This window comes from Lepidothrix coronata, unplaced genomic scaffold (genome assembly GCF_001604755.1).
Source record: "Lepidothrix coronata isolate B3197 unplaced genomic scaffold, Lepidothrix_coronata-1.0 Scaffold0, whole genome shotgun sequence".
NCBI lineage: Eukaryota > Metazoa > Chordata > Aves > Passeriformes > Pipridae > Lepidothrix > Lepidothrix coronata.
The window spans coordinates 15,295,548-15,322,315 of NW_016690180.1; the positions used below are offsets into that span (position 1 = coordinate 15,295,548).

Sequence of the window (26,768 nt, forward strand, 5' to 3'; positions counted from 1 at the left end):
CTCAGCATGGACTATGCTACTGGGATCCAGATTAGCAGGTCATCACCCAGTACATCTTTGGGCAGTTTCACAAGACACCCCTTTCTGGAGAAAAAGGGCAATGAAGAAACCCTGATGACTCACAGAGGTGTGACAGGATGGGGACACTGATCACTATCAGCTGCTAAAGGCTACCGAGAGGCATATTCAAAATCTGTGCATGGTTGCCAGCCTAAGAAGAACCCAGAAGACATGAGGAGATCTTCACAGCCAGTGTCACTTCCCTCCCACGTAATTGCAATGGATGCTGGACCTAACAGCATCTGGACATAGACATGGCCATGGCCGATGGGCAGCCTGGTCACCGCTGCTGTGGTGCCCCATGGCTGCACAGGCTCATGGAACCTCATGTCCTGGTCTGCTTTAAATACATCCACCTTCCCAGCAGAAGGTCTGGCACTGGCCTGTGCAACACTGTTGATAGAGTGTTGCAACAGTATTTCCCACAAGTGGGTATGTTTATCTTTTGCAGGAAGCAAACTGGTCTCAACATCTAAGAATTCAGCCATTTATGTTATTTTCTGTCATGAATCCTGCTCAGTATTAATGGACTCCTACAGTCTTGGTTGAATTTTCCGAGTGTACTTTGCTGTATGGATAACATGAGAGACTTTTTTTGAGTCCTGTCCTCCATCCTTCCATTGACCTTTGGAGCAGAAAGCTTTTTGTCTTTTCATTAGTGTGTATTTTACTGCTTTGAGTTGCCATTTCTGTCAGCAACTTTATCATTCACCTAGCCTTAATCACTACACTGATTTATCTGAACAGAAAAAGGGAGAGGAAACAATCTTCAGAGTTGTTTAATGCCCATAGTGCTTTACAATATATACATTCAGCCATTCCTAAAATAACCCTGAAGCAGATTTGAATGGTAGAATAAAGGGGGAAAAAATGCTTTTGCTGCTGTTTGGTGCCATTTACAATATCTCTAAAGTACAAGCTGTGAATTCTCTGGGTAGATGTGAGAACTCATGAGCAAAAATATAAACGAGGCTGATAACAGAGAAAGAAACCTTGTTGGCAAAACAGAAACAAAGCACAAGCTGAAAAAAATGATGGAAGGTCACCTTACAGAGAGCAAGATTCAGACAATGAAATTTATTTATTAAAAAACAATGCAAATACAAACGGACAAAGTTCAAATTCCAATAAGCGATGACCACCAGATTACTGGTAAATTGTCCAATAAACATTTAAATCTACAAATTATGTGAAAAGAAGCATTAATCTTGAACAAGCTTGAGAGTAAAATTCAAATGTCTTCTCTTGATTAGAGAAGTTACTCATATCTGCACCTAAATTATAAAACTTTCTAGTTCTCAGATTTCATGCACTGATAAAACCTCTGATGAAGGTGGAATTTTATACGCTTTGTATTTGTCAGGATGAGAGGATTGGTTGAGAAACCCCTTCTCAATTGTTTCTGGGTTACTGAAATTTATTTTTTGAGGAGGGAAAGTCGTTAGTTCAAGAGGAAACTTAACCAAGTATTTTAAATAGTCCTGTATTCCAAGCTGTTAATGGACTAAGAAACTATGGGTTATAGATGCTATCACAGTCCAATAATGAAATTGGAACAGAGAGGATGGAAGTGAATGAAACATCTTCATTATCTGATGAGAGTATTAGCACTTATGATCTTCTTATCAATGGCCAAGAGGCTGGGTATCTCTCAAATGAGCAAATTGCCTGGTAATAGGCTAAAATGCTGGAAGAAAATGAGAAAGTATCTTTCAATCAGCAAGAAAGAGCAGTCATTAAGTGAAAACCAGATCTGCAGAGCTACAAAGAACTTTTTGATTAAGTGTCCTAATTTTAGATATTTTTTTCAATCAACATTGTCGCTAGTATTGCAGGAGGGTTCTTTTTCTATAACATTTATGGAGTAAAGACAAATGTAAAAGAAGTCTTGGAGCATACCATGTTCAGCAAAATGTTCATTGCAGCTGAGTCTCCTATTTTCATGGAAGCTTTTTTCAATTTGTTGAATTCTTTATGGGAACAAAGATGCTATTCCAGCTAGAAGATGTTGGCTAGGCAGACTGTGGTTGGATTCTGTTTATTTCAAAAATAAACAAAGACTCAATCTGCTTATACGAGATCTGGAGGCACATCCGGAGATATGAAGTCTGAAGGAAAACAATGGCAAAATGAGTGGATAAAACATTTCAGGCAGCACTTTGATTTCTGGAATCTATAGTAGGAGCCGAGCAGCTTGCCAGGACACAATCTTACCAGTGATGCAGGAGCAAGGGTCTTGCCATCTGACTCAGTATTATTTGGCATGTCAGTTAGATTACAACAAAGTGATGTTTTGACAGTTAAAGGGCATTTGGAGTAACACAGAAATGGTTGTGGAATGAATACAATACAGATTTAGGTGATCAGAAGTATGTTAAAAACTGCCAAGGTACAATCTTGGAGGTCGTGATGTAACAGAATTCCTCTCCTCATCTGATCTACCCAGAACATACCTCACTCTAACTGGTTTTGCCAAATTGATTGCCAGACTGTAAAAGTCTGGGCATCTTATTAAATTTTAAGAAAGTTTTGATTGTGGCAATTTTGCATCTACAGTAAAGTCATAATCGGTTCATTTGTAGTTCATACTGTTTTTAAATGATCAATATAATCACTCCTGATGTTTAATGAACAGCAATATTAACACAACAAATCCATACATTAAAAATAATTTGCTGGATCTCTTTTTCAGTTTTCAAGCAATGTGAGAATTCAATCCATGTCAAAACAGAAGTGATAGCTATAGAGGTGACTCACTGAAAAAGACTGTCTCAGAGGGAAGGGAGTACAGATCATTTCATTGCCAAATGCAAAAAAAAAGATCCCAGTATGTACATAATCTTTCTCTCACCTTCCCTGAATCTCAGTAAATCTCTAAATCCACCATTACCTAACCAGAGACAGTCAGTGCTTTGTGTCTTCTTATTCCCTCCCTTCCTGGTAGACAGGAAACAAGAAAAAGCACAATCAGGAGGTGATGAAAGTCACTGCTGCACACGAGTAGCTTTATAATAAACATACTGACCAACTGTGCAAAAAAAAAAAATAGAATAAAAAATCACAATTTTTAACAAATATCATTTGGACATAATAATATAGCATGTACTCATGATTGCAGCAAGTATTGAAGGCTGCCTCCTGGGATGTGTTTGGGTATGTTTTCACTCAGAGAAAAAAAAGTTCCTACTTGCTTGTAACAGGAACTGTCAGGATGGAGTCTGCCTTAGAGTGGAAATCATTTGCCCCTTTAAGACAATTTGGGATAAGAACGAAGAATATTTATGACCTTATGAAGAAGCAAGAAGAAAGTGACCAGAGCTTTTACTTCAAGTGTGGTTTTGGTAGTTTTAGCAGCTGTTGATTGAAAAGTGGAATGAGCAATCACTCAATCAGAGGCCAGAGCTTCAGTGAGTGGGAGATTATATTCTCATGATCTGTGACTAACAGCAAGTAATAAAAAGCCTAGTGAACATATGTATCGTGTAAATACAATTCTATTGTCAGATGGTTTGTGGTAAATTGAAATGGCTGCTCTAAGGTCACAGCAAGCAGACTGTTTCCTGGAATTTCTGCAGGCAAGTTGCACATCCTGTAAATAAATAGGAGCTCTCTAGATTCGTGGCATGCACTGCCAGGTACTGTAAGTGACACAGCACATAATAAATAAGATCATTCTGCAGAGGCAGAGACAGGTAGTCTCAAATCACCCAGAAAGTTGAAGGAGATGTAGAAACCACTGCTGAGAAAATCACATAACAGGTATTTTGTCCTTGTCTCAATTTTTATATGTTTTGGTTTGGGTAATGGAGAAAAAGCATCAGAGACCATATGCTTAGTTACAAGGTCATTGAATACAGATGGTTTTGCTACTGTCAGAACACAACCTTGGGCATTTGGCATTATGACTTACTACAAACAGCTCTATTTCTCAGGGAGAAGAGTAAAATTTCATCCATTGCTTACATTTTCAGAAACAGTACACACAGTTCATTTTTGTTCCTGCTTTGCAGGCTGTGGTACTTGGAAGGTTGTATGCAATCCTTGAGCACTGGAGTTGAACAAGCTTTCATGATCTTCCTTGGATCTGGACTTTTTTTTATTCCTTTATCTGCCTTCATGATGAAATTGGGAGAGTTTTGGTTAGGGGTGGGACAAAAAAGTTCTGCATTCAATGAAGTTTGTTAGCTTTCTCTGACATGATCTGTATAGGACAGGTCATATTTTTTACTATTTATCTACTATTTAATGAGTTTTAGCAGTTCTTTTTAAATTGTTCATGGTAGTTAATAGAAAACATGGGGAAGGGCTCAACTAAAGGTCTAAATTGAAGTCAGTCAACTCCTAATCCCTTTAGAATCAATAGAGAGTGATGGGAACTTCAGGTTGTTCATTTCTTACTAAAATAAGCATCTAAGAGCTGGCAACTTTTCAAACATGAGGGGAGGAGAGGGGCCTTACTGGGATGATATAACTAGAAAACAACCATAAAGTAAGTATTCACAGCATTGAGGAGTTTGAATGAATATGCAGTAGCAACAGGTAAACTTTTCCTAATTATTTATTAACTGCCTTCATATTTACACTGCAGTAATTTCAGAGAATATCTTCAGAACCAATCTTGAAGGACTAGAGAGAGACTCAGCAAAGTGTCTGGCTCCAAAGATGTATTCCCAGTGGGATTAGCTGTGCTAACACCAGCAGTGTTCTCCTTCACCTGGAATCAGTGTCTGTGATCATTCAATACTGGAAGTTTCAATATCACTCCAGGGCTAGTCCCGTCTACTCAATCTTTCTATTTTTGTAATCTGTAAAAACAGACAAGCTCGAGAAACAGTTAGCTACAAGAACCAAAAAATTAGGTTAATAGAATGATAGAACGGGTTGGGTTGGAAGAGACCTTAAAGGTCATCCAGGAGGTTGCTAATGGCTTGTGAACTGTAAAGGCTTGAGGCAGATGTGACACCTATCCAGAGTTACTGGAGAGAGAGTGCAGTAAACTATGAAGTATGGTAGTGGGTATTGTTCCTCAAAGTGGAGCAGTTGCCTTGTCGGTAGAGTTTTAAGCCATAAAGAATGTGTGATGTACTTCTTAAATTCTATTAACTTCCTCTTTTAAATCCAACTGATGGCCTGAAAACTCACAATTAAATAAGGAGGGGTAGTCAAAATTTAAAATATAATCCATCATGGAGGAAATAAAAATCTTGAATGCTTGCATTAATCCTCACTAAAATTTTAATACAGCACGGAGTCTTGAAAGAATGTTTCTGTCCCATAATAGCCCTGCCTTTGAATGGCCCAGTCCCATGAAAAGCAGATTTGACCTGTTTGCATTGGAACAATTTCCTGAGCAGTATCAGTAACCATCTCTGTGTTTAAATGTCTGGGCTGAAGTCAGGAAAGAGTAATTTATCCTGCACTTGTCATTTAATAATCTCACCATGGTGTTTTCTAAAAAGGGGCAACATTTCAGTCTAGAGAAAATTGTAAAGGTGGCTTACATTTACATGGAGAATATGCTCATTTCGGTTGAGTTGTGCCCAGTTTTCTGAGAGATCTGCAGTAAATTCTATAAAAGCAGGACTACAAAACCAGTGTAACTCAGAATATTTTTCATTAAACAAGTTTGGAACTTGTGAACAAAAAATCTGTGTCTATGAGGGGCTATTTCTTCTATAACATTTTACATTGCATATGTGTTTGAGTTGCTGAAAAAAAATGTGATATTTTCCTTTATAAAAGTAAAACAGACTGAACTGAGATTTTATAATATCATTCAGAATTGCTTAGCTAGAAGAATAGCAGCCTTGAGCTGAAAACACAGAATAACTGTGAGATTACAGTTAATACTTTTAAACTAGAGAAAATACAAATACATATACAAAGTTTGTTATTCAACAAAAACAAAAAAATCACATCTGAATAGGCAAAGATGGGCCTTACATGTCAGAGAGACTCTTGCTCTTTATGTTAAAAAAACCCCTACATTTTACTTACAAAAAAAATATTTTGAAAAACCTCAGGGGGACAATTTCACCATTTTGCAGAGACGAGGAAAAGTCTGACGAAGTAGAAAAAAGCGTAAAGACTCTAACATCACAGATTCCTATTGTACATACCATGTAAGATGATATTTGGTTTTTTTCTTTGCCCAGGTTTCACCATTCTGTTTTTTTCTGAGAAAACAATACTTTTATTTTGTCCTAGCCTCATGTTCTAGAATACTGTGTAAAGATCTAGTGTATACAAAACAAAGTTTATTTGTGCAATCTACCATCTTGGCCCTTCCCTCAACCAAAGTTCAGTAAAAGGGATGAGTTTTCTGGGAATATATTCTATTACCTGCTTGAAAGTTAGTACATAACACTGTTGTGTGTGATTTCTTTCAAAGGAAAGGTGATCACTAAGGTCTTTGACAGGTTTTTTTCCACCTTTGAGCGAGCACACAGTTTAACATCCAGCCTGAGAAAATTTGCACTTACTGTGGTGTCTGCAACTTCCATGCTTCTCTCTCATTATCCCCTTCTAACAGAAAGCCTGGCAGACATGCAGCACACCCCTTCTCCACAAAGTTTCTCCAGTGTTTGCATTCAGAATGGTGGCATAGGATGTTCAAGAAAACATCCCGGGCATCAGTCCTTACTGTTTTGGGAGCACTGCACTGACAGGAAGGTCTTTGATGGATTTGGCTTTCTAAGATTTCAAACCTCTATTTAGTCTTTATTAACCTAGAGTGTTGCAAGCCCAAGCATCTACTACTTCCATCTTTTAATTGTGTGTTTTCAGGTCTGAATATTGATTATCCGCCTAAATAAATAATACCTGCTGTAAACTGCCTCTCCACTATAGCACTTACCCCTTATGCCTATTACCACCTGATGCAGAAATGGACTAATACCAAAATTTTAAAGTTTTTCCAGGATTCCTTCGCAGCAGAATAGAAACATAATATTTCTCAGGGAAAAATAAGAGTCCTAATCATAAAGGATTATATTTTCTGTAAGCTGTAAACGGTAATTCACAAAGACAGAAAAACCAGATAAGGCAAAACTACGTAAGGATGTTTGTTGAATATTGGAAAAAGAAAAGAGAGGAGAAGATAAAGCTTTGGAACAGAAAGAGTGGTACAAGTTTGAAGTTCAAAATTTATATGAACGTACCAAAAAGACACTTTATCTTTCATATGATCAACAAAACTTATTTGAGCTTTTAAAATAAAAAAATAAGAAGAATTCAGAAACACCTTTTTACCTTTTGACATACATGTTTTAATTGTTGATTAAAGATGCAATATAAAGTCAGTAGAACGAAGTGGACTTTGTTAAACATACAAATAGCAAATGATCCCTTTCTGTGTTGCAGACATCACAGTCTACAGAGTTTGAGCACCTTTTGCCACACATCCTTTCTTTCAAGAGTAGCTTTCCCCATAGTGGAAGTGCATTCCATGAGCATGAGGCAGAGCTGGGAGACAGGCTCTCCTGCCTATGTGTTAGTGGTGAAAGGTATTAATACTCATAAGACCACTTTCCCATGTCTGTTAACTGTAACGCCTTTAGAAACTGCTTATAGTTAGAATATCTCAAATGTATCACAAACTAAAATATCTAATTATGTCTTATTGTCAGAAATTACGGAGATAATTTCTTCAGCACTAATGTGAGTGCTGCAAGCAACTGGAACCTCCTTCACAAGCTGTAGCTATGCCAGTTTTCCATAGTTAGAACTTGATGTTAACATTAATGAACAATGATTGGGCTTCAAAGCAATGCTTATGTTTTTGTAACCCAGATGCACTTGGAAAAAAATGGGAGAAAAGGGAAAATGTTGTGACACTTGACTTATAATCAAACAAATTTAGATAATAAATAGTACTGAACAGATAGAAAATTAAATATTATTGATCTTTACAATATATATTTGTGCTGATATACTGTTTATAATTGGACGTATTCAGGCTGTAACTATCCTAGGTAGGCTTTTTCAGAAAAAAAAATCATAGAATGTACCATTCATGGAACACATGGCTCTTGAATAAATGAACTATCAGATACCTACTAAAACATATTAGGTGTCTATAACATAATATTTTGTCCTTGACTATCAAGTTCCAACTTGTCTCTTAGCAACATGATACAGACTTTTTTGTTTAAAACAAAGCACAGAAATTGGTCACACACTTTGTCTTTCACAAAATGTGATCTTTAACTCTTTTGATAAGTATTCCATTTATTTTGGTCGTAATCCCAAAAGAAACAATTTGTTCTAATTGTTCAGCCAAATACAATGTCATTTGGCAAAGCACTGTGGTCCTTCATAAAGCCTATTCTCTAGAGATAATTGTTTGCACATATCAGTAGTCCAACATCTACAACAACATGCTGATTTTGAAATGTGGGCACACAAGAGGCCCCACTGCATCCTTCTTCAGAGACCCTCAAGTTCACATCCTATAACCAGCAATGTCTGACAAGACACAGAAGCAGGTGAACCTCCCTGGGCTTAAACAAAGCCTCAAAAAAAAAATTGCCAAAAAGCAGTATTTCTCCCTTTGTATTCATTTTAAAGCTGATAGCCTGTCAGTATTTAGCACAGTCAGATTGCATCACCACCCATTATGTGCTGCAGTCTTACCAAGCGTGGTAAACCCAAGACAAACATCCTGTCCTAACCACGGACTCACTCTGCCCACAGTAACATCTGCTGACTTGTGCTGCACTGTGTCATCCACAGAAGAGACAAGTATCCCGAGACGTTCTCCAAAGCATAATTGTCCAGTAATGCCATCATTTGGTAGGCATACTCTTAACTGCCTACTTAAAAGATGCTAAGCTGAGACATTTTAACACTGTTTTAAAGCAAAGCACAACTGTCACACTACTTGGTCAAGATGATCTTCCCTGCATTAACAATTTTGTTAAGGTACTGAAAAAGGTGAGCATGAAGTGTGCAGGAAAAAACACCCTTCCGTGATCTCAAATAGCATCACAGCTTATTCTGGATTTTAGAGATTTCAGGTTATTCTGTGTTTATTTACAATAAATGGTTCTTGCAGAACTGCTCACAGAGGAGCAGTCTCTCACAACAAGCGTGGCCTTGTGCTAAAAGCCTGAAGCCTTCAGAAGGGGTATTTTTTCCCTCCTGTACTGAGTCCTAAATCCATAAAAGAACCCCAACCCCACCACAGTTGCTCTTCAGCACTTCTGAAACACAGTATCGTTCCTATGGCTACTGTAGTGGGAATTGTTCACAGGGGTTGTTTCTCCTGCTGGTGCTCCGGGTCCGACAGGAAGGCTGGCTAATGCCCCTCTGCCGGTCGTTCCCAGGGGCCCTCACCTTGGCCCTGGCCCTGTCCTGCTGTACTCCCCTGCCCAGCCAGAGAGCTTCCTGGGGCTGGAGGAAGCCTGTTGATCTCAAATATGTGCTTCAGCTAATTGCCTTTCCTGTGTGGGCTGTGGGAATGGAAGCCGCTGGTGCGGCACCTGCAAGCAGCCAGGCATGGAAGGGAACTGGAAGGGAACGGCCTGGAGAAAAGGAGGGAAAAGGAAGCACCCAGCAGCTCCCGCCACCCTGGCTGCATCCGTCCCCTCCCTCCTGTTTCCTCACAGAAAATACTGGACGGCATATTTTACTGATTTGTTAAAATATTTTGAAAGGCTCTTCCCCTTCCTCACTGAAGGTATAGCCCTTCAGTTTTGCAATGTATTTCAGTATTTTTTATAAAATACTTATTTAGTATTAATAAGCAGCTTGCTACACTGCTTTCCCAAAACTGATTTTTATACAGCAATTCTGTTTCAAGGAATCCTTTCAGTCTTGTTGGAAGAATTTTATAAAATTCATCAGAAGGGTGTAAAAGAGGCACAAGTTTCACCATATTTTTTTTTTCTGGTTTCTGGCAACAAGTAAAAATGTGTCTTAAACTGGAGACTCTTTCCAGTCTTTTCTTTTTACTGGGATATCTGTTTTACAGTCTTCATATTCTCTCCATTTCTCATAATAAAATTTGTTACTATGACAAAAAAAATTCCACTAAAAATTATAAACTGTTCTAGTTATTCAACTGTTCCATTACCCAGCCATCAAGATTTTAGCTTCAACATATTTTTGGAAGTACTGAACAAAGATAACTTGGGTACATTTTTAGACAAGCCTATTTACTTTTGCATTTTTACAACAGTCTATTTGACATTACAAGAAACCCTTGACAGACCATAGCCAGAGTCCTAAGGTAAGCAGCAAAAAAATTGATCTTTATCTATAAATATGGAGACAACTAGTTCTTGTACTGAAATGTCTCTTTATATTGATTTCAGATAAGAGGGTGGAACAGACCAAGAAAAACAATTTGACTAAATTGACCCACTGAACATTCAACTGAGCCTGTCTAAACCAATGTAATTATCAATTTAGACATGATTCTACTATCATATCTGACCATTACTTTAAACAGCAAAAATGAAAAAGGAATTTTAGGAATTTGGAAGTCAAAAGACAGACTACAGACATCAACAAGTTTGAATTGATCTCTAAAGTTAAAGAATTAAAACTTAAATAACTTAAATAACTGATACTACCTATGTATACAAGAGAAGTATCTCATTGCAAGACAGGAATCAGTCATTTTAATATTTGAAGAATAAACTATTTAAAAGAAAGGGCGTTATTTAAACAAGGGAGATTAAAAATACAAGTATCAGCCAGAATGTGAAACACAATATTTTGTGGGAACTAAATGAGTAACTGAGGGGAACATGAAAACAATATCATTTCAGTAAAAGCAACTTTGTAAAGCAGATTTTTAAAAAGATATAAAAATCTAGCAGTATAGGTGAAGCCTAAGGTGAGGAACTAGTCCATTTTTTAATCTCAATCTCATTTTTAAAGCAATTATACTCAATATTCCTGTATACATGCCTCTCTGTCTGTAGGCACCTTTCTGTGTCTCAAAAAAGGCAACTTAAACACCTGACCAAAGGCAGCAGAGGTTTCCAAGAGATTTGCTGCTATAGCAGGTCCTGGCTGAAGCGCTGCCCGTGGCCTTTGGCCACCCCAGAGGTGAGAGGAACAGCATCACTCCAGGTACACGGAGCAGCCACCCGGGCAGCCACACCAGTGGCCTGGACGAGGGTGCGGTGACCCACACGAGCTGCAGAGCATAAGGGTCCCTGTGCAGCCATCGGGAGAAACATTGGTGGAGGTCAGGAACAGGAGTGAAGTACCCCAGTGGGGAAGGTGAAATGAAAAAAAAAAGAATCACAGAATATGCTGAGCTGGAAGGGACCCACAAGGATCAAGTCCAACCCTTAGCCCTGCAAGGACCATCTCCAGGAGTCTCACCATGTGCCCAAGTGTATTGTCCAAATGCTTCTTGAAACACATTCTGTCAGGCTTGGTGCTCTGACCACTTCCCTGGGGAGCCTGTTCCAGTGCCCAACCATCCTCTGGGGAAAGAACCTTTTCCTAATATCAAACATGAACCTCCCTCAACACAATTTCAGGCCATTCCCTCGTGTCCTGACACTGGTCACCACAGATAAGAGATCAGTACCTGCCCCTCCTCTTCCCCTCACGAGGAAGTTGTAACTGCAGTGAGTTACAACCCCTCTGTCTCCTCTTCTCCAGGCTGTACAGACAGTGGGTTAGGGTAATGTTTGGATTCTGCACCATGTACTTGCACAGAGCGATGGGAATTAGAGGGTCAGCAGGCCTGTAGGGAATCTCCCTTGCTATTTAGTAAATACTTTTAATTCTCTAAAAAGCCATGGTAACCTTGTAATGACCTTATTGAGCCAAAATCCTTGTGAGTGCTTTGTAACATTATCATTTCTAAATTGCTACTCAGTCTTACAGATTTTAAAAGATGCAAAATGCTGCATTTCTACAGGTAGATTTACATTATGTGTTGTTCTGAAGATGAAATAAGGTCTTCTAGGTAATACACAAACTGAGTATTCAGAAGTGTAAACAGGAATTCAGGAGAGGAAAGACTGCTTACCTCTTTTAGGAATTTACACTGTAATCTTTAGCAAATCACTTAATCTTTCTATGCCTCCATTCCCCATACATAAAACAGGGGCAATACTTGCTGTAAAGGATAAAAGCTGTCACATGCCTTTTTAAAAACTGTCATAGAAAAAACTCTACTTAAACAGTCAAAAACATTTCTTGCAAATACTAAGGAAAAGATCAATTTTCTCTGTTATCCAGAACAAAATTTCCCCAAGTATTCTCACTGGATACATTGCACGTGTTAAGCAGTTTGGTTTTTTCTTTAAGAAGTGATCATACCGAGTCCATAACATTACCATTTTTAAAACTGGCCTTATAAATTTACTACCAGTCTATAAAAGTTCAGTATGTTTTTACTACATTATCCTGACAGAGACAACAACACAACATAGACAACAAGAATCATAGACTTTTTGACTTTGAGCCTTTTTTGGGTGTTAAGATGCACTTAAATCAGATAATTGATTCTAACTGTGGAATTAAACGTATCAGTGGAAAAGATCTGAAAGACCTCACATAAAGGTCTGATAGCTAACAGATGATGCCAGCCCAACAGTGTAGTGACAATCCGTCACACATGGATATGCGTTTGGATCTTGCACCGAAGCCTGAGCTGTTGAATCACAGAGGCTGGAAAACTGTCAAAGGCATAGCACTGCTCTCCCAAAGAGGGCATGGAGCACAGCAAAAGGACTCTTGGCATCATTCTCAGGGGAATATTTTGTCTCATGCAAGGACTGGCTCCAACAAGTTCTGAAGGAAGCTTTGCTCAGGCCTTCTCGGCAGGGGAACATATTTTATGACACGGTGCCTTTGATGGGACTCTGGGTAGGAGTTTAGCAGATGCCTGAGGTGGCTGTATACCTAACCAAAGGTGGATGGGGAATGTGTGACTACATCTCTGGGTAAGAAAAGAATAAACAGGAGCAATTAACATGAGAAAGAACATGGACAAAATTTCTGTGAAAAGAATAAATAAGGTAGAGGCAGCAGAACTTGTGTATGATCCTTAGAAAAATGAGAAAAAAAAGATCTTGCAAGTTTAAGTATCTTTATTTTCTCACCTGACAGTATTTGAGCTGTGAGCTTGAAAAAGTAATTTCATATTAAAAGAGAGATTTTACAACTCTGAAATTAACATCATAAAACTCAGATCACGAATTACATTTACTTTATTATTACATGCATTTTAGACAGTGATTCATATTGTTTATTTGCAGAAGTAGTCATTCTCAATGTACAAGTAATTGCTCTTACAGTGAAACTCATTAGCATGCACTGCACACAATTGTGTGCAAAGTTATTGTTTTCAGTTAGAAAATTTTAAGGTAATGATTTCTAAATTGATATTATAGAGTTTAATTTTGGTTTTATGAAGACATTGCATAGTTGATGCTTAGCTTCTCCTGAAAGACTGGAATGTGGTACCAGTATTGTTGAAGCAGATCAAGTGACAGTAGCAAACAAGAAGATTTGAAGAAGAGGCATAACTTTCAGGGTTGAAAGATCAGCAAGTACAGCCTAGGAGGAAAACCAAAAAGGCTTGTTAAACTTGACATTTGAATCAAATTTCCTTAAAGCAAGTTAAGAAGTCAGAAAAAGATTCAAATACTGACTTTAATATTGTCAATAATTTGATTTGGACCTGGCTAGAAACAAATTATATTGGTTTCTGTTTGCACTTTATTGCATTATTTTTTACTCTAACATTTCAAAGAAAAAGCATATGTTTACATATATAACCCAAGTAACTTTATTTTAGCCTTTAGCCTTACTTCAAATATACATGGCATCATGGGTGAACAAGGGGTCTAACATTTCAACTTGCTTCTAAAAATAGTTGGGAATTAAGAATCCTTATCCTGTGGCTTGGCTAGTACTTGTGAAGTAAGTCCAATGTAATATCTCAAATAGTTAATGTCCTCTCATGAATTATGCTTTAAAAAAACCCAAAGAAAGTGATCACAAACTCTCAAAGGTTGGAAAGAATCAATCACCATATTTTTAAAAAAAAAACAGAAAAAGAAAACAACAAAAAAACCCCCCAAACCAACAAATTACTAAACAATTATAATCTTCATCTTAATGACTTATTTTCCTTCATTTCTCATGACCATATGCACAGCAAAATTTCAGATTCATAGTGACAAAGTAATCTTGTAAAATCTTTGTAATTTGTAGCACAGAAGCAACTCCATTAAAATGTGCTGAGGAAAAAGGTACAAACCCCTACAATATTTCAAAAACAATATAGCCCACAAACACAGATTATATACTGAAACAGAAGAAAAATCTTATTGTACAAAATAATTTTATAGCACTGCATTTTTGTAGGAAATATCCTTTATTTCCTTTTACTCCAGAAAAGCAGCATTATGTACTGCATGTTCACAATTTCCTTACTTTGTATCTAAGGTAAGAATTTAGACAGAAAGATTTGCACTATGTATCATGTGCCACGTGAAGCTTAAGTTACTCCTATTGGCAAAGCATCAAAAACTATTTCAATCTCCTCTAACTGAAACTTATCCTTACTTCAGCTGCAGCCAGTGACGTCACCTCCATCAGGTTGACTGCTCGGAAAGCAAACACAGCAGCTGCCAGGACTGAAAGAAAATGCCCAATATTTAAGTTAATTAGTGGTTAGAATTAATCTTGATGTAAAATACCAATTTTCACTCTCTTAGATGAATCATTTTGATTCTGAAGAATAACGTAAAACAAGCGGCTGTGTTTGAGCTTCTTTGGCCACTTTTAAACAGACAGAAAAAACACAACATTCCTTCAGATTAGTCTGAGTGAAAATGCCTGAGTTTAAGATGACTAGCTTTTGATTAAAAGGACAAGCTGTCTTATACATACAAATGGAACCAAAACCTTTGCTCTTCTATGCAACTCCTTCATATTTAAAAACAGACCCCACTGAAGATACATGTCTTCTTTAAAACCCCCATCTTAAACCTTCATAAATATGATAGCATTATTTAAGTACAAAACTCTCAAAGTCTCCTAAAAGATGCCACTTCAAAGGAAGAAATCATCCAGCAAAATCAGAGGGACTCTCAGTCACTTAAAGTACTGAAGCAGTAGTTGCCATAAATGAATAACACGAATCTTGTATTTTGTGAAAGGTGATGAACTAATTTACCAAAACCACCGAAGAACATCCTATGTTCTGTTCAGAGACCAATAAGCATTTTTTAAGTGTTACTGTAAAAAAAAAAATTACCTCACATATTTTTAGTTAGAGATGCAGTATTTATGCAATTCTAGTTTTCTAGAAGTATGTTCTTTGACATGTATGTAATCTGCTTTCAGCATTCAAAGAGCTTTTTTCTTCTTGTCACAAAATACATTGAAGCTAACATGTATCTGCCTCACATTCACCCAGATTTAAAATGTTTTGCAAAAATAATTCTATTACCAGCAAGAATTTCAAGAGAATTGTATCCCAGGATTCTGTCCCACAGAAGCAAGAGCTGATCTGTAGCTAAATAACCAGAAAATGCTCGTACCATCCATTTAAATGAAATTCGTAGCCTGCAAACAAGAGATAAACAACAGTTATTATATTTCTGCCTCCCATAATAATCAGAAAAATCCTCTATAAATTAAATACATTTCATTATCCTCTTGCATTTCTCTTCCAGGAAGAACAGCCATTTTTCTTGCTGCATTAATAATCAATATTTTAATTTGCAACAGTCATCATAAAGCTATTTAGCACCTCAGTTGATAAAGTGCTACTATCTTTCCCATTATCATTCTGATCAAACAATCACATTAGAGTGATCCTCAGCTATTATCACCCTCAATGTTTCATCCTCTCTGCTATTATGCTATTAAAATGGATACCAATTATGGCAAAGAGGGTTTTCAGGTTCTATTGCACTTGGTGCCATGAGTTCACTATCCAATGACAGCCTCTTGCTCTCTGGTACCTTCTCCTGTAACTAACACATCTCTGTGTCTTCTGTCCCCTAGGAAAAAAGTCACTTAGTTCCATCAGATCTGACATGAATTACTGAAACTTAGCTGAACAATGCAGCATTTGTCGTAGAGCAATTCTCCATTCTTTTTCAAAGAATATACTGAAGAAATGCACAAAGCACAGATACACAAAGGACTCCAGTTGACTTTTAAGAAAAAATGCCACACTGCTGTTCACACCTTTGAATAATTTCCCATAGATCTTAAATTAAATACTCGAGAACAGCATTCAGAACAATCAATCTGCAACATTTGCAACAAGTCAGAAAGAAGTACTTACGGCTGAGCCCCAATTTCTCGGAGGTGATAGAAGAGCTGGGGCAGATGAGTTTGTAGAAGAGTCTCAAAAAGCAAACACAATGATACAATGCCCTAAAGAAACAAGCATAAAGAAACAATACTAACACTCATCCTGTCAAATCCAAGAAAACAGTATCAGCAGGTAAATATGCATGAATTTTTAATTCAAACAATAGAATATTATTAATGATATAATATTCAGCTCAGGTACGAGAGGCCCAAGCAGCTCTAATACCTTCAGCCACTAAAGCTTTGCTCCTACAATTCTCTCTATGCATCAACAACATCATATGTTCTGATAGTCCCTTTCAGCTCCAAGTTACTTATCATTGTGTATGTCAGGATATGAGTATTTAGTGGGTTATTATAATATGAACTACTTGAAATACTTCCACTCTGATGAAACAGACCTCAGTTGCACTAAAAAATAGAGCATGTTAGAAAAAGTATCTCTGATAACTAAAACCAAACAGCAGTGGGGATAACCACAAAAAAGTTAGATATAAACACATTTTAAATTTTCTTTTTAAAATTACAATATAAATGATCAGATTCTATTTGTCCTGTTTCCCTGCTATTAATGATGGAAAGCACAGTGCATAGCCTTGAAATGATCTATCAAGGAAAGGATTTTCTTTGAACCAGGAAACGTTTTCAAAAAGCAATATAACTCTTCTGCACTTTTTGAAGGAAAAAAATAATATTTGCTAGGTTTTATTCTTCAGAAATTGAAGATAAGACAATTTCTTCAATTGTCTTACATTCAAGACAGAATGTCCTGATCATAAACATAACCGAATTATCTAAATTCATCTAGTAGTGCTAAAAAGCATTTGCCATCACACCAAGATACTTCGCTAAACAAACACACATTAACTTGATATCACTGAAACAATATCTATATACATATATTTTAGTCCCTCTACCCCGACAATACTTCATTGTGCACTTACATGTCATCAATGAAAGCAACTGAGTATGCATTTTGTGGCTCCTTTAACTGAGAAACCTATTACATTAAAATACTTGACTCATAAAAGACCCCACACACTCATAAAATGAGAACTTACTATTTTAATAAGGTACATGATATTCTATTGCAAAGAGTAACATGGACATAGAAAACAACAATATCCAAACTAGAATTACCTAATAATCTTCCCAAACATGCCTGAAATATTTTATTATATTTAAAAGAATACATTTCAATCGCATAGAAAACCATGCTACTGTATATTATTGTTCTGTAGCAAATAGAATATCAAGTGAGTGGGTTTAATTCCTAATGAACTTACAGAGGGATGAGAAGAGATGGAATGGAGTCTGAAGAAAAAACGCACATACATCTCACGGAATATCTGATACAATTTGGAAGGTTCATGGTACAGAAAACAAAGTGGAGCAACTGAAAGGATAAAAGAATTATAATTGACTCAACACTGTAAACTGCTAAAAGAGTTCAATGATTAAGTGCATGAAGTATGAGGAAAAACCAAGTAATTTATAGTAGCACAATTTACAAAAATAATACTAAACCAGTTATTGAGGAAGACTGTTATAGAATACTTCTATCATTTAATGTAAAAAGTAAAGAAAAGGAGTGTGATACATTCTAGGTAGTAGTTATATATATTTCAAGAATCTAAACTAATAAGAACTGCTTACTACAGTGCTGGCTTCTCTGCGGTGTAGGGTAATAGGATGTTGAACAGTGCAAGTTTTTTATTCAACTGTCTATAACTTCCAATGTGCCCAGGGGTTAGTGACAAGCTCCTTACTTCACTTGTATGACTGCTTGAAGACAGATGTTGCAAAAATGAAAATATTAAAAAACAGCTTTTGGTTGCCACAATAACATCCCGTAAGTATGACAAACTGATAGAGACCTGTTTATTTCTTACAGGATCTGTAAAGCATGGACATTTAGTGGTTTACTGTTTAGAACTCTTTTAGTAAAGCAGCAGCTCTCAAACGTTTGTTGTTTTGTAAAAGTCCAGCATATAGATAAATATGTTATATATATATATGCTGCACAAACATAACCGGTTCTGTCAGAATGATACTCCATTCACTCAATGCGTTTTCAGAGACAGTTTTCCTTATACATTTTTGTGAACAGCCTTTTTATCTGTTCACTCTTCATGCTGACTGCTTCACTTTACAGGTGCATTCATTTTGGATGACAGCTTACATTTTAACACACTCATAGTCTCTATCTCTACATTCACCTTCCCTTCCAGTTTTTTTTACAGAGGCTGGGGATATGGATGCATTTGTCTGCAGATGTATGTATACATATGCACATAGATATATGTACATTTATACATATATATATATGGATATATGCAGGTGTGAATTTATTTTCATATCTATATATCAGAGAAGGTGGCTTAATGAAAAAAATGGTGTCTGTGTATGAGAGATGGGGTGCTACGGTAGGGTGAGATGTTCACAGAAATTGTATTTACGTAGGGGTAAGAAAAGCAGAGGGTGTTACCAGTGTTTATGTTTTTAATGATCAAAGATGGAGGTGGAAGACTTGGCAGTGTGCATATGTACACAAAGGCCAGGAGGGTAACAGAACAGCCTCTGACAGTTGGCACCCCAAAAACGTATGCATGCAAACAGGAAAAAATGTACAGGATTTACATAAAGACCCAGATACTTCCTCATAAAGCAGCACAGCACGGAATACAGAGGATGCTGTGCTTGGTCCCAGCCACTGTACCCACAGGCTGGAGTTATACCGTGTTTCTGCTGCCTTGCTTTTCAGCCTGCCTCCTTCTCACAACCAGCACATTCTGAGCCCTTGTAAAAGCAAGAACAGGAGGGAGGGAGGAAAATTTGGGAGATGATGTTCTCAAGGGCAGAGTCAAATCCAAACATTTTGAAAAGCAGTTCACACAGAATAAGTGAAAGCCTTCTAGTAAGTCCCTAAGAAGGAGTTTGTAACTAAAGTGTTCGTTACTTCAAAGACTTTAGATTCCCTAATCAGGTTTCAATTTGCATTTCATATTTAAATTGTGTGATTTCAATGATTGTGTGATCATTAAACTTATTATTAGTAAAATATACCATTTTAAAATATAGCATTTTAAGTATAATCTTTAAACCTGCTTGTCCTGTGATACCACAAACACTTTTGCTAAATCAAAGGAAAAAATGAAAAGCAAAGACAACTAGTCTCGCATTGTTGGAGTGCATCTGCAGTAGCTGCCTTGTAATATTTGAAACCAAGGACATTTTTCTGCTTTTTTCCTAAAAGTCTTATTTCCTCTGTGCAGTAAAGTAGCAACCAGTGTATTACATAATGCTCTTTTAATGCCTCTTGTAGACAAATGGATACAGCGACAGGCCTTTCACATAATTCATGTTTTCACAAACTCTTTTCACAAGTAACTTGGTCTACCCGGAAGTGAAACACAAAAAAGAGCACTTTGTTGACAAAATTTATCCCTGTATTCATGTACATTAAGATGCACAGCTTAGCTCAGCTATTAGCTCTCAAATTAGGAACTCCCACACAGTAGAAAGCTGTAATATAAGTCAATAGAAACAGTCTGGAATTTTTAAAATTATATACAACTGTCTATACACAAAGAAACATAAAAGCATACACACAAGTTTAAAAGTTGCAGAAAATTACTTACAGCTTTAAACTGCAATATGATAAAAAGCAATCCCGAGGTTTTAGTTTACGAGAGTCACACTTACCATACATAGAAAAGCCATGAAAAGGAATTACACCTACAAAACAAAAATATATTTTTTTTTGTTCTTTACAGTCCTTTTTCTCAATGCAAAAAGAATTTCCCCCCCATGTTATTAAATTCCATTCTGCCCACCATAGGAATAAAATATTTCCTTGTTATGGCACCTGCATAGACCTCAAATCTTGTAAATATTTTAGTACAGTATCACTTACTTCAGTACAACCAGTTACATGCTTAAACACAAGCTATAGTTCCTAGAAAGCCAGGTAAAACTCAGTTTCCATGAAGTTGTTATGTAAAAGCTTTGCTGATATCAGAACCTAATTTCAGATAAATGACAACCCGTAAATGTCATTCAATGACCAGACCGGAGCAGGAAAAAAAAGGAGGCCAAGACCTCCAGTAATTCATGTAGCACTCAGATACAACATTTACAGTACTTGGCAGTTGCAGCACAACAGCTCTCTCCTCCCTTCCAGCTGCTTTTAGCTCCCATTCACTAGTTTTTATAGAGGACCAGTAAGAGGAAGCTGCTTTGACAAAAGGTAAGACAAGGCCAGAGACACAGATTTAAGACTGGTGACACAAGGCCTTGGAAACAGGAGCAAAGACCTTGAACTTGAAATACAAATGCAGTGCAAGACCAGGGAAAGGATTCAATAGACAGGGATTGAAATGGTCAAAGAGCTGAAAAAACAATTTTAATAACTGAAGTTACAACAACAGCAATGATATTAACTTAAAATTACATAGATTAGTTAAGTCTGATTTTTTAATATGAACACACATTTTGAAAGGACAAGGCTTTAGGGTGTGGTTTGTTGAGTACTGAAAAGCTGGGAGGTCAAACAATGTCAGCATGTATCATTCAGATCCTCTAAGTGGTGATACAAGACTGGAATATGAGCTCCTGCACCACAACTTGTTTTCCTTCTCCTTCCCCCACACAGACAAACCCTGTGACTACTAACACCAGGCTGAAATGTGGGTTTGGAGCAGCTTCAGTCCAGCTTACTCCTTGAAATTAATGAATTTAACAGAGTAACAATAAAACAAAACATGTAAAAGAAAAAGAAGTTATCATGTATTTGAGAAAAAATTCTGTATCTTTACAGTCTACCACTAGAGGAGGCAATAGTATAATCCATACCATTTGGAGGATAGAAAACAGCATACTCTTCCATTCCAAGTTTTCCTGTGAACCATCAAACCACAAAGAAAACGTGATTAAGAAGTTAAAAGGTGTAAAGATTTAAATTAAAAAGGTAGATTCTAAGTTACAAGTATACAAATAATAACTAATTACATTATAGATGATATTGTCTAAAACAAGAAAGCAATGCAACAGGACAGGTACAGTGTCAGATATAAAACTGAAATGCAGCACTAATAAAGAAGGATGACAAAACAACAAAAACTACAAAATAGAGGAGGAAAATTTCAGCAATGCTGTTCCACAGAGATTTTATTTGTGTGTGTTTTAGGAGCTCTAAAGGTGTTTGCTGCAGACCTTGAAGACGGTGAAACTCTATGAGGGGATAAGGTTAAGGGCAGAGTGACCTAGGGACAGGAAAAGCATTTAAACAGACACAAGCACAGATAAAAAATATTCAAGGCTTTATTCAGCCTGCAACAGAGAGGAAGATGAATAGCACAATTCTGATAGAACTAACAAATATTTAAGTAACCTGTTAGATACAAAAGACTAATTAAGTCAAGAAAATCACTGATCATATAGACTGACCATATAATTTCTTACCTTCCCTGAAAAATGAACACATTGTATTATTAAACCATATTTTACGTATAGAGCCTAATAATAAAAATACATTATTAAAATTAATAATTTATTTATAAGTATAAAGGTGTTATTATGCATAATTGTTATACTTAAAACATAATAATTTTAGTTTTAAAATGAGAAAATTAATCTAGAAAATGTAATCAGTTACATGAAAATTTACAGAATAATCAGAGATCCTTTAGATCTCTCTATATTCTGTTCACTCTACACAGAAGAATTTAGCATAGGGAACTTTTTTCAGGTTCAATGGAATCTGGACTTTGTTATTTTCCTGCAGCATGAATTGACTGAATTAAAAGCAAAATTAACCTGCGAAACTCTTTATGTAAATAAAATCAAGTACTTCCCAATTATAGAAATGAGTTGTTTCATTAAACTAAAAAATATTTTCTCCTTTTCCTTTCAATAGTTTGCTTGCTGAGCAGTCAGGAGTTGTAATCTGGAGAGAGAGTATTTTTAGCAAGCACATCCTTTGGAAAATCAGCCAAAAATAGGACCTATAAGCCTTTCGGATTTACACCGCACAGCAACTTCGTTCCCCAGATTTGCCCAGGAATAAGTAGGATGTTCCCCATAGCTGTGTTTCTGGGCTGCCATGGCTCTGTGTCTGAAGTGAGATGTGGGACCCCCCGCTGTTCTGCTCCAGGGTGAGCCATTTGCTTATTTCCAGAAGGAGGTAAAAAAACCTCCCTAATTCAGTTAAAGAGAGAGAAAATACCCAAAAGCAATAAAGAAGGAATTAAAAAATTAGGAAACAAACGTTACCTCTAGTGACATAAGAGGCAGCAAGAGGAAAACTGTCAGCAGAGGTCTTGCTCAAAAAAAGTACTTGGAAATCACATTTGGCTCCATATAAAGGCACCAGGAACCAAGGAAGAAAATAGGAATGTAAAAGGTACATGGAAAAAAAAGTGACTGGATTACTATATGACTCAAAAATGAAGGAAAAATTAGGAACCTCTGGGTAAAGTCAATGCAGGTGAGGCTCTAAGAAGCATAGAAACAGTCCAAATGTATGGCATTAAAAGTTGGCAGAGAACACAAGTGGGTTGAACCAATAAATTTAAGATTGTTGAGAAAAATAACGAGAACCTAAGCCAAAGAACATCTAAAAATCAGCTAACACTCTGAAGATGCCATGCTTTTTAAAAAAATCAGTTTTAAGTATGCTTGGTAAAGCTCTACTCTCCCACACCTTTGAACAGAGCCCACAGTTCTCCAGTAACATGTTTAGTTCCTGCCTACAAATATCTGCTTTGGGAAGACAACATTCTAAAACCCAGAATGCTAGATTCCAGCTGCTAGATTTACTGAAGCTGCAGAGTACAACACTGTATATTTAAATTTCTGGCTCTAATAAAGACAGATGTCGTCAAGATTTTACCATACTGTCATAGTTGTGTGTTTCATTTCTTTGGTAAAACACTGCAGAATTATACACAGAAAAATGCAGTAGAAGAACAGCACTGCAATCTGGCCTTTATGTCAGCTTCTAAACTGTCATAATAGAATCTGTGCAGAAGTGAACTGGATACACTGACTTTTTATTAACATTCTTTTATATGCAGTCTACGAGGTGTAATGAACACAAAACAAATTCACATAATGTATAACTGCAGCAGCCAACAAAAATCCACATGATCTCTTTTAAAACAACTCCTTTTACCTTGTATGTATGATTTGGGTGGAGTGGCACTACTGTAAGTAAAGTGCTCCAAGACAGATGTATCTCGGGAAAAACAGAGTAATACCTGTAAAAAAGACAGCATATGAAAATCAGCTGACTTACTGAATCAACAAAGCAATGGTAAACAAATTCAAGGACCTGCCCTAATTAGCACCTATTAGATGCTGTTGAAGAGAGCCAATTAGGTTGAAAGCTCTTGATCAACTAGTGTTTTTTCCTGTTCAAATTTCCAGGCTCACTTTAACCTTGCTAGATTTTACCTTCACTTTCATTTGTTGTCAGTTAAATATTCTGCAACCCTCCTCTTTTCTCAGCAAACGTGTATCCCCTTCTGTCACAACACTGGTGACACTGTGTGTGTAACTGGCTGCTTTGATGTCCACTAGATTGTTTTTCTATTCAGTTACTATGACCTGGGAAAGTCCTAGTAAGTGAGTAAGTAGATGAACCATTTCCATTCTCGGATGTGTGGAGTTCCAGAAAGCTGATCATTTGCTTTCGTTCCCAGGATCTTTACAGAATACTTGCAGGAAATTCAGCTCTTTCAAAAAGTACCTATAATAATGTTCACCTTGTATCCCAAAGGTCTGAAATGCACATTGTATTCTGTAAAGTATATCTGTGGAGTTTATTGTTTACACAAATGAAAAAATCCAGTATTCACAGCAACTGAGTATAAAATTAAATAGTAAAAACCATTCATAGAAAAAAATAACAATAAGGAATCTCATCCTATCTGGAGTTGTAAAAAAATCTGATAATTAGTATTGTATTTTAAAATCTCCATATTTTCATGCAACCAAAAGATGCACTATCAAAAATGTACACGAGAGGGCAGACGTAAGGCAGACTTCAACTTGCCGCTGACTTTTTCACACCTGAATCCCTCTGCTCTGGAAGGTTTTAAGAGTTTGTTTCAACTGTAGTCAAGGTTTAAAAGGTGGAAAGGTTTTAGATGGTGTTTCACTACTTAATTAAGAATAAAAATGAGTGGATTTTTCCTTCCCAGTAATTACTGCAAAAATCTTCCAGATATCAGCATTTGTCAAAAGGAAACACGCAAAATTAAACATCTGAATATTACTGCTTTTTTAATTTTTTACGGAAAGTGGGTTGTATTTGGAGACTTTTTCCTTTTTTGAATCTCAAAACTATTTCTCAGATACAAACATCATACAAAAAATAAATAGTTCCTTTATCTCAAACAGTTTAAGCTAAATATTATTTTGTGCAATACACAATCATTTTCATAGCTGCCAAAATATCGTTGACAATAACAATACACACGCAAATGTAATTCTCTGTGTATGTTAACTGAGGTGAAAGAAAAAGAAACTAATCTGAAAAGGACATAAATCATATTCACTCATAGGGGAAAGAATGTAACCTTAATTCAAGGCCCCCTTTTTTAGCAATACAGTGTCTAGTACCAGTATCTGGAAGTCTTTAAATTAAGACTATGCATCTTTATAAGAGGTAGACTCTAGCTCAAAGATAAGTTATGACTATATCTAAGAACTGCTGGGTGAGGTTCTTTGCATATATTCATTTTGCAGGATGAAAGACTAAAGTATTCAAATTGAACCTCTGGCCTGAAATAATGAATTTACAAATATATTAATCTATGTGTTATTTTTGGTATTAAAAAAATGATAGTGCTAAACAAAACAATGATACAAACCCTGTTTCAAGTACAGAAACATTTGGCAAAGGATATCCTTTGGATGTTTATAATCAAAACTGAACAGAAAACAAATTAATTCAAATCACCGAGGGAAAGAAACAAAAAGCCAAAGCTTTTATCAAAAAGAAATTACTTTATTAAAAGTAACTGTATTTTATTTCAGTAATAAAAACATGTAAACTTTAGGGTAAAGAAAGCAAAAATATTAAAGGAAATAAATTACATCATTTCAGTGTTCTTCCTGAAAAAGACTGCATGCTGCTAAAGAGGTACCAATAATCCAATTCAATATCCTCATCATTATTTTAAGCCCAATTTTCTTATTTTGATAGATGTTTTATCTGCTAAGCAACACACAGACAAATGACACTGCTCATTGACTTGGAAAACTTAAGAGTCATGGCAAAAATCCCCACAGAACCAGTGCAAAATGTATCTGGTTTAAACTAAAATTTTCATTACCTATTTTATTTAGCCAATATTTAATTCCAGTTATCATATTAAATCAATAAATAATATCCCATATCAAAATGACTCATACTGCAGAATTTTTCCAGGGGCTATAGAACAAAATAATTTGGCAGCAAAGCATTTGCAAATTAGGTTGGAAGAGGAAATTATCAAGGAAAATGGATAGCTTTCTACTAGAGAAGAACCTGAAGAATACCACGAAGTAGCAAACAAAACTAGAGCAACAAATAATTAGAAGTTTGAGATATTCTTTGCCTGAAAGCCTTGCAGTAAAACTAGCCACATAATTTTTTGAAGATTTTTGGTGATTCTCCTTCAAATTACTAAAGACAGTTTAGTCTCTTCTATGATTTTCATTCTGTAGTCATTCTTTTAGTCAATAAGAGTTATATAAAAAATTAAAACATTCAAATGTGCTATATACTGAGAATGATAAACAAAATCTATTTCTGATGGTCTTAAAAGATTATATGGTATACTAGTTCATACTCCTTCATAGTTTATAATTCTGTGTCCACTGGAATTGTCAGTTAATGACTAATTAATATGCCTTAATAGTCTACGTAACAAATGAACAAGGAATGAGATTTTCACATCCCATGATGAAGACACAGTGTCACAATAATGAAGATTATCTTTGACCCTTAAACCAAGAAAAACTCCTACATGTAAATATTGAAGTGAACTCAACATCTGAGTTGTCATTATGCAGCTAGTTTTCAAATTTTAATTCAGAAACAGATTTGAATACAGACCTTAATACTATAACTATTTTTAAGTTAAAAAGGTCTAATTTCACAAAGTTATAGTTTTAAGTATTGATGTTTAAATGCTTATATGCTAAATTATATGTAGATATGATAGAATAGTATGCTTACATAGTACTCCATGTTTTTATATCTGTATGGACTAAGAAGCATTAAGGACAGTCTCTTGACTAGTTAAATTACTAGCAGTTTTACGTATTCCCATCAAAGAAGAAATTATTTAGTTTGACATAGCTCTAAACCAAAAAATTAAGCAAGTCTAACCTAACAGATGGGACTA

General features: G+C 36.2%; 1 protein-coding gene across 1 annotated transcript in view; it reads right to left on the minus strand.

The window, feature by feature from the left end:
• Nucleotides 1–13,226: 13,226 nt before the first annotated feature.
• Nucleotides 13,227–26,768, minus strand: part of TBC1D19 (TBC1 domain family member 19) — a 46,669-nt gene continuing 33,127 nt past the window's right edge. Inside the window, exons 14-21 of the mRNA XM_017804926.1 lie at nucleotides 23,546–23,630; nucleotides 21,226–21,270; nucleotides 20,077–20,109; nucleotides 17,658–17,767; nucleotides 16,343–16,434; nucleotides 15,497–15,612; nucleotides 14,608–14,678; nucleotides 13,227–13,593 (exon numbers count right to left, since the gene is read on the minus strand). Of these exons, the coding sequence (XP_017660415.1) occupies nucleotides 13,519–13,593; nucleotides 14,608–14,678; nucleotides 15,497–15,612; nucleotides 16,343–16,434; nucleotides 17,658–17,767; nucleotides 20,077–20,109; nucleotides 21,226–21,270; nucleotides 23,546–23,630 (627 nt within the window). The 3' untranslated portion in view covers nucleotides 13,227–13,518. The remainder of the gene's footprint in view (nucleotides 13,594–14,607; nucleotides 14,679–15,496; nucleotides 15,613–16,342; nucleotides 16,435–17,657; nucleotides 17,768–20,076; nucleotides 20,110–21,225; nucleotides 21,271–23,545; nucleotides 23,631–26,768) is intronic.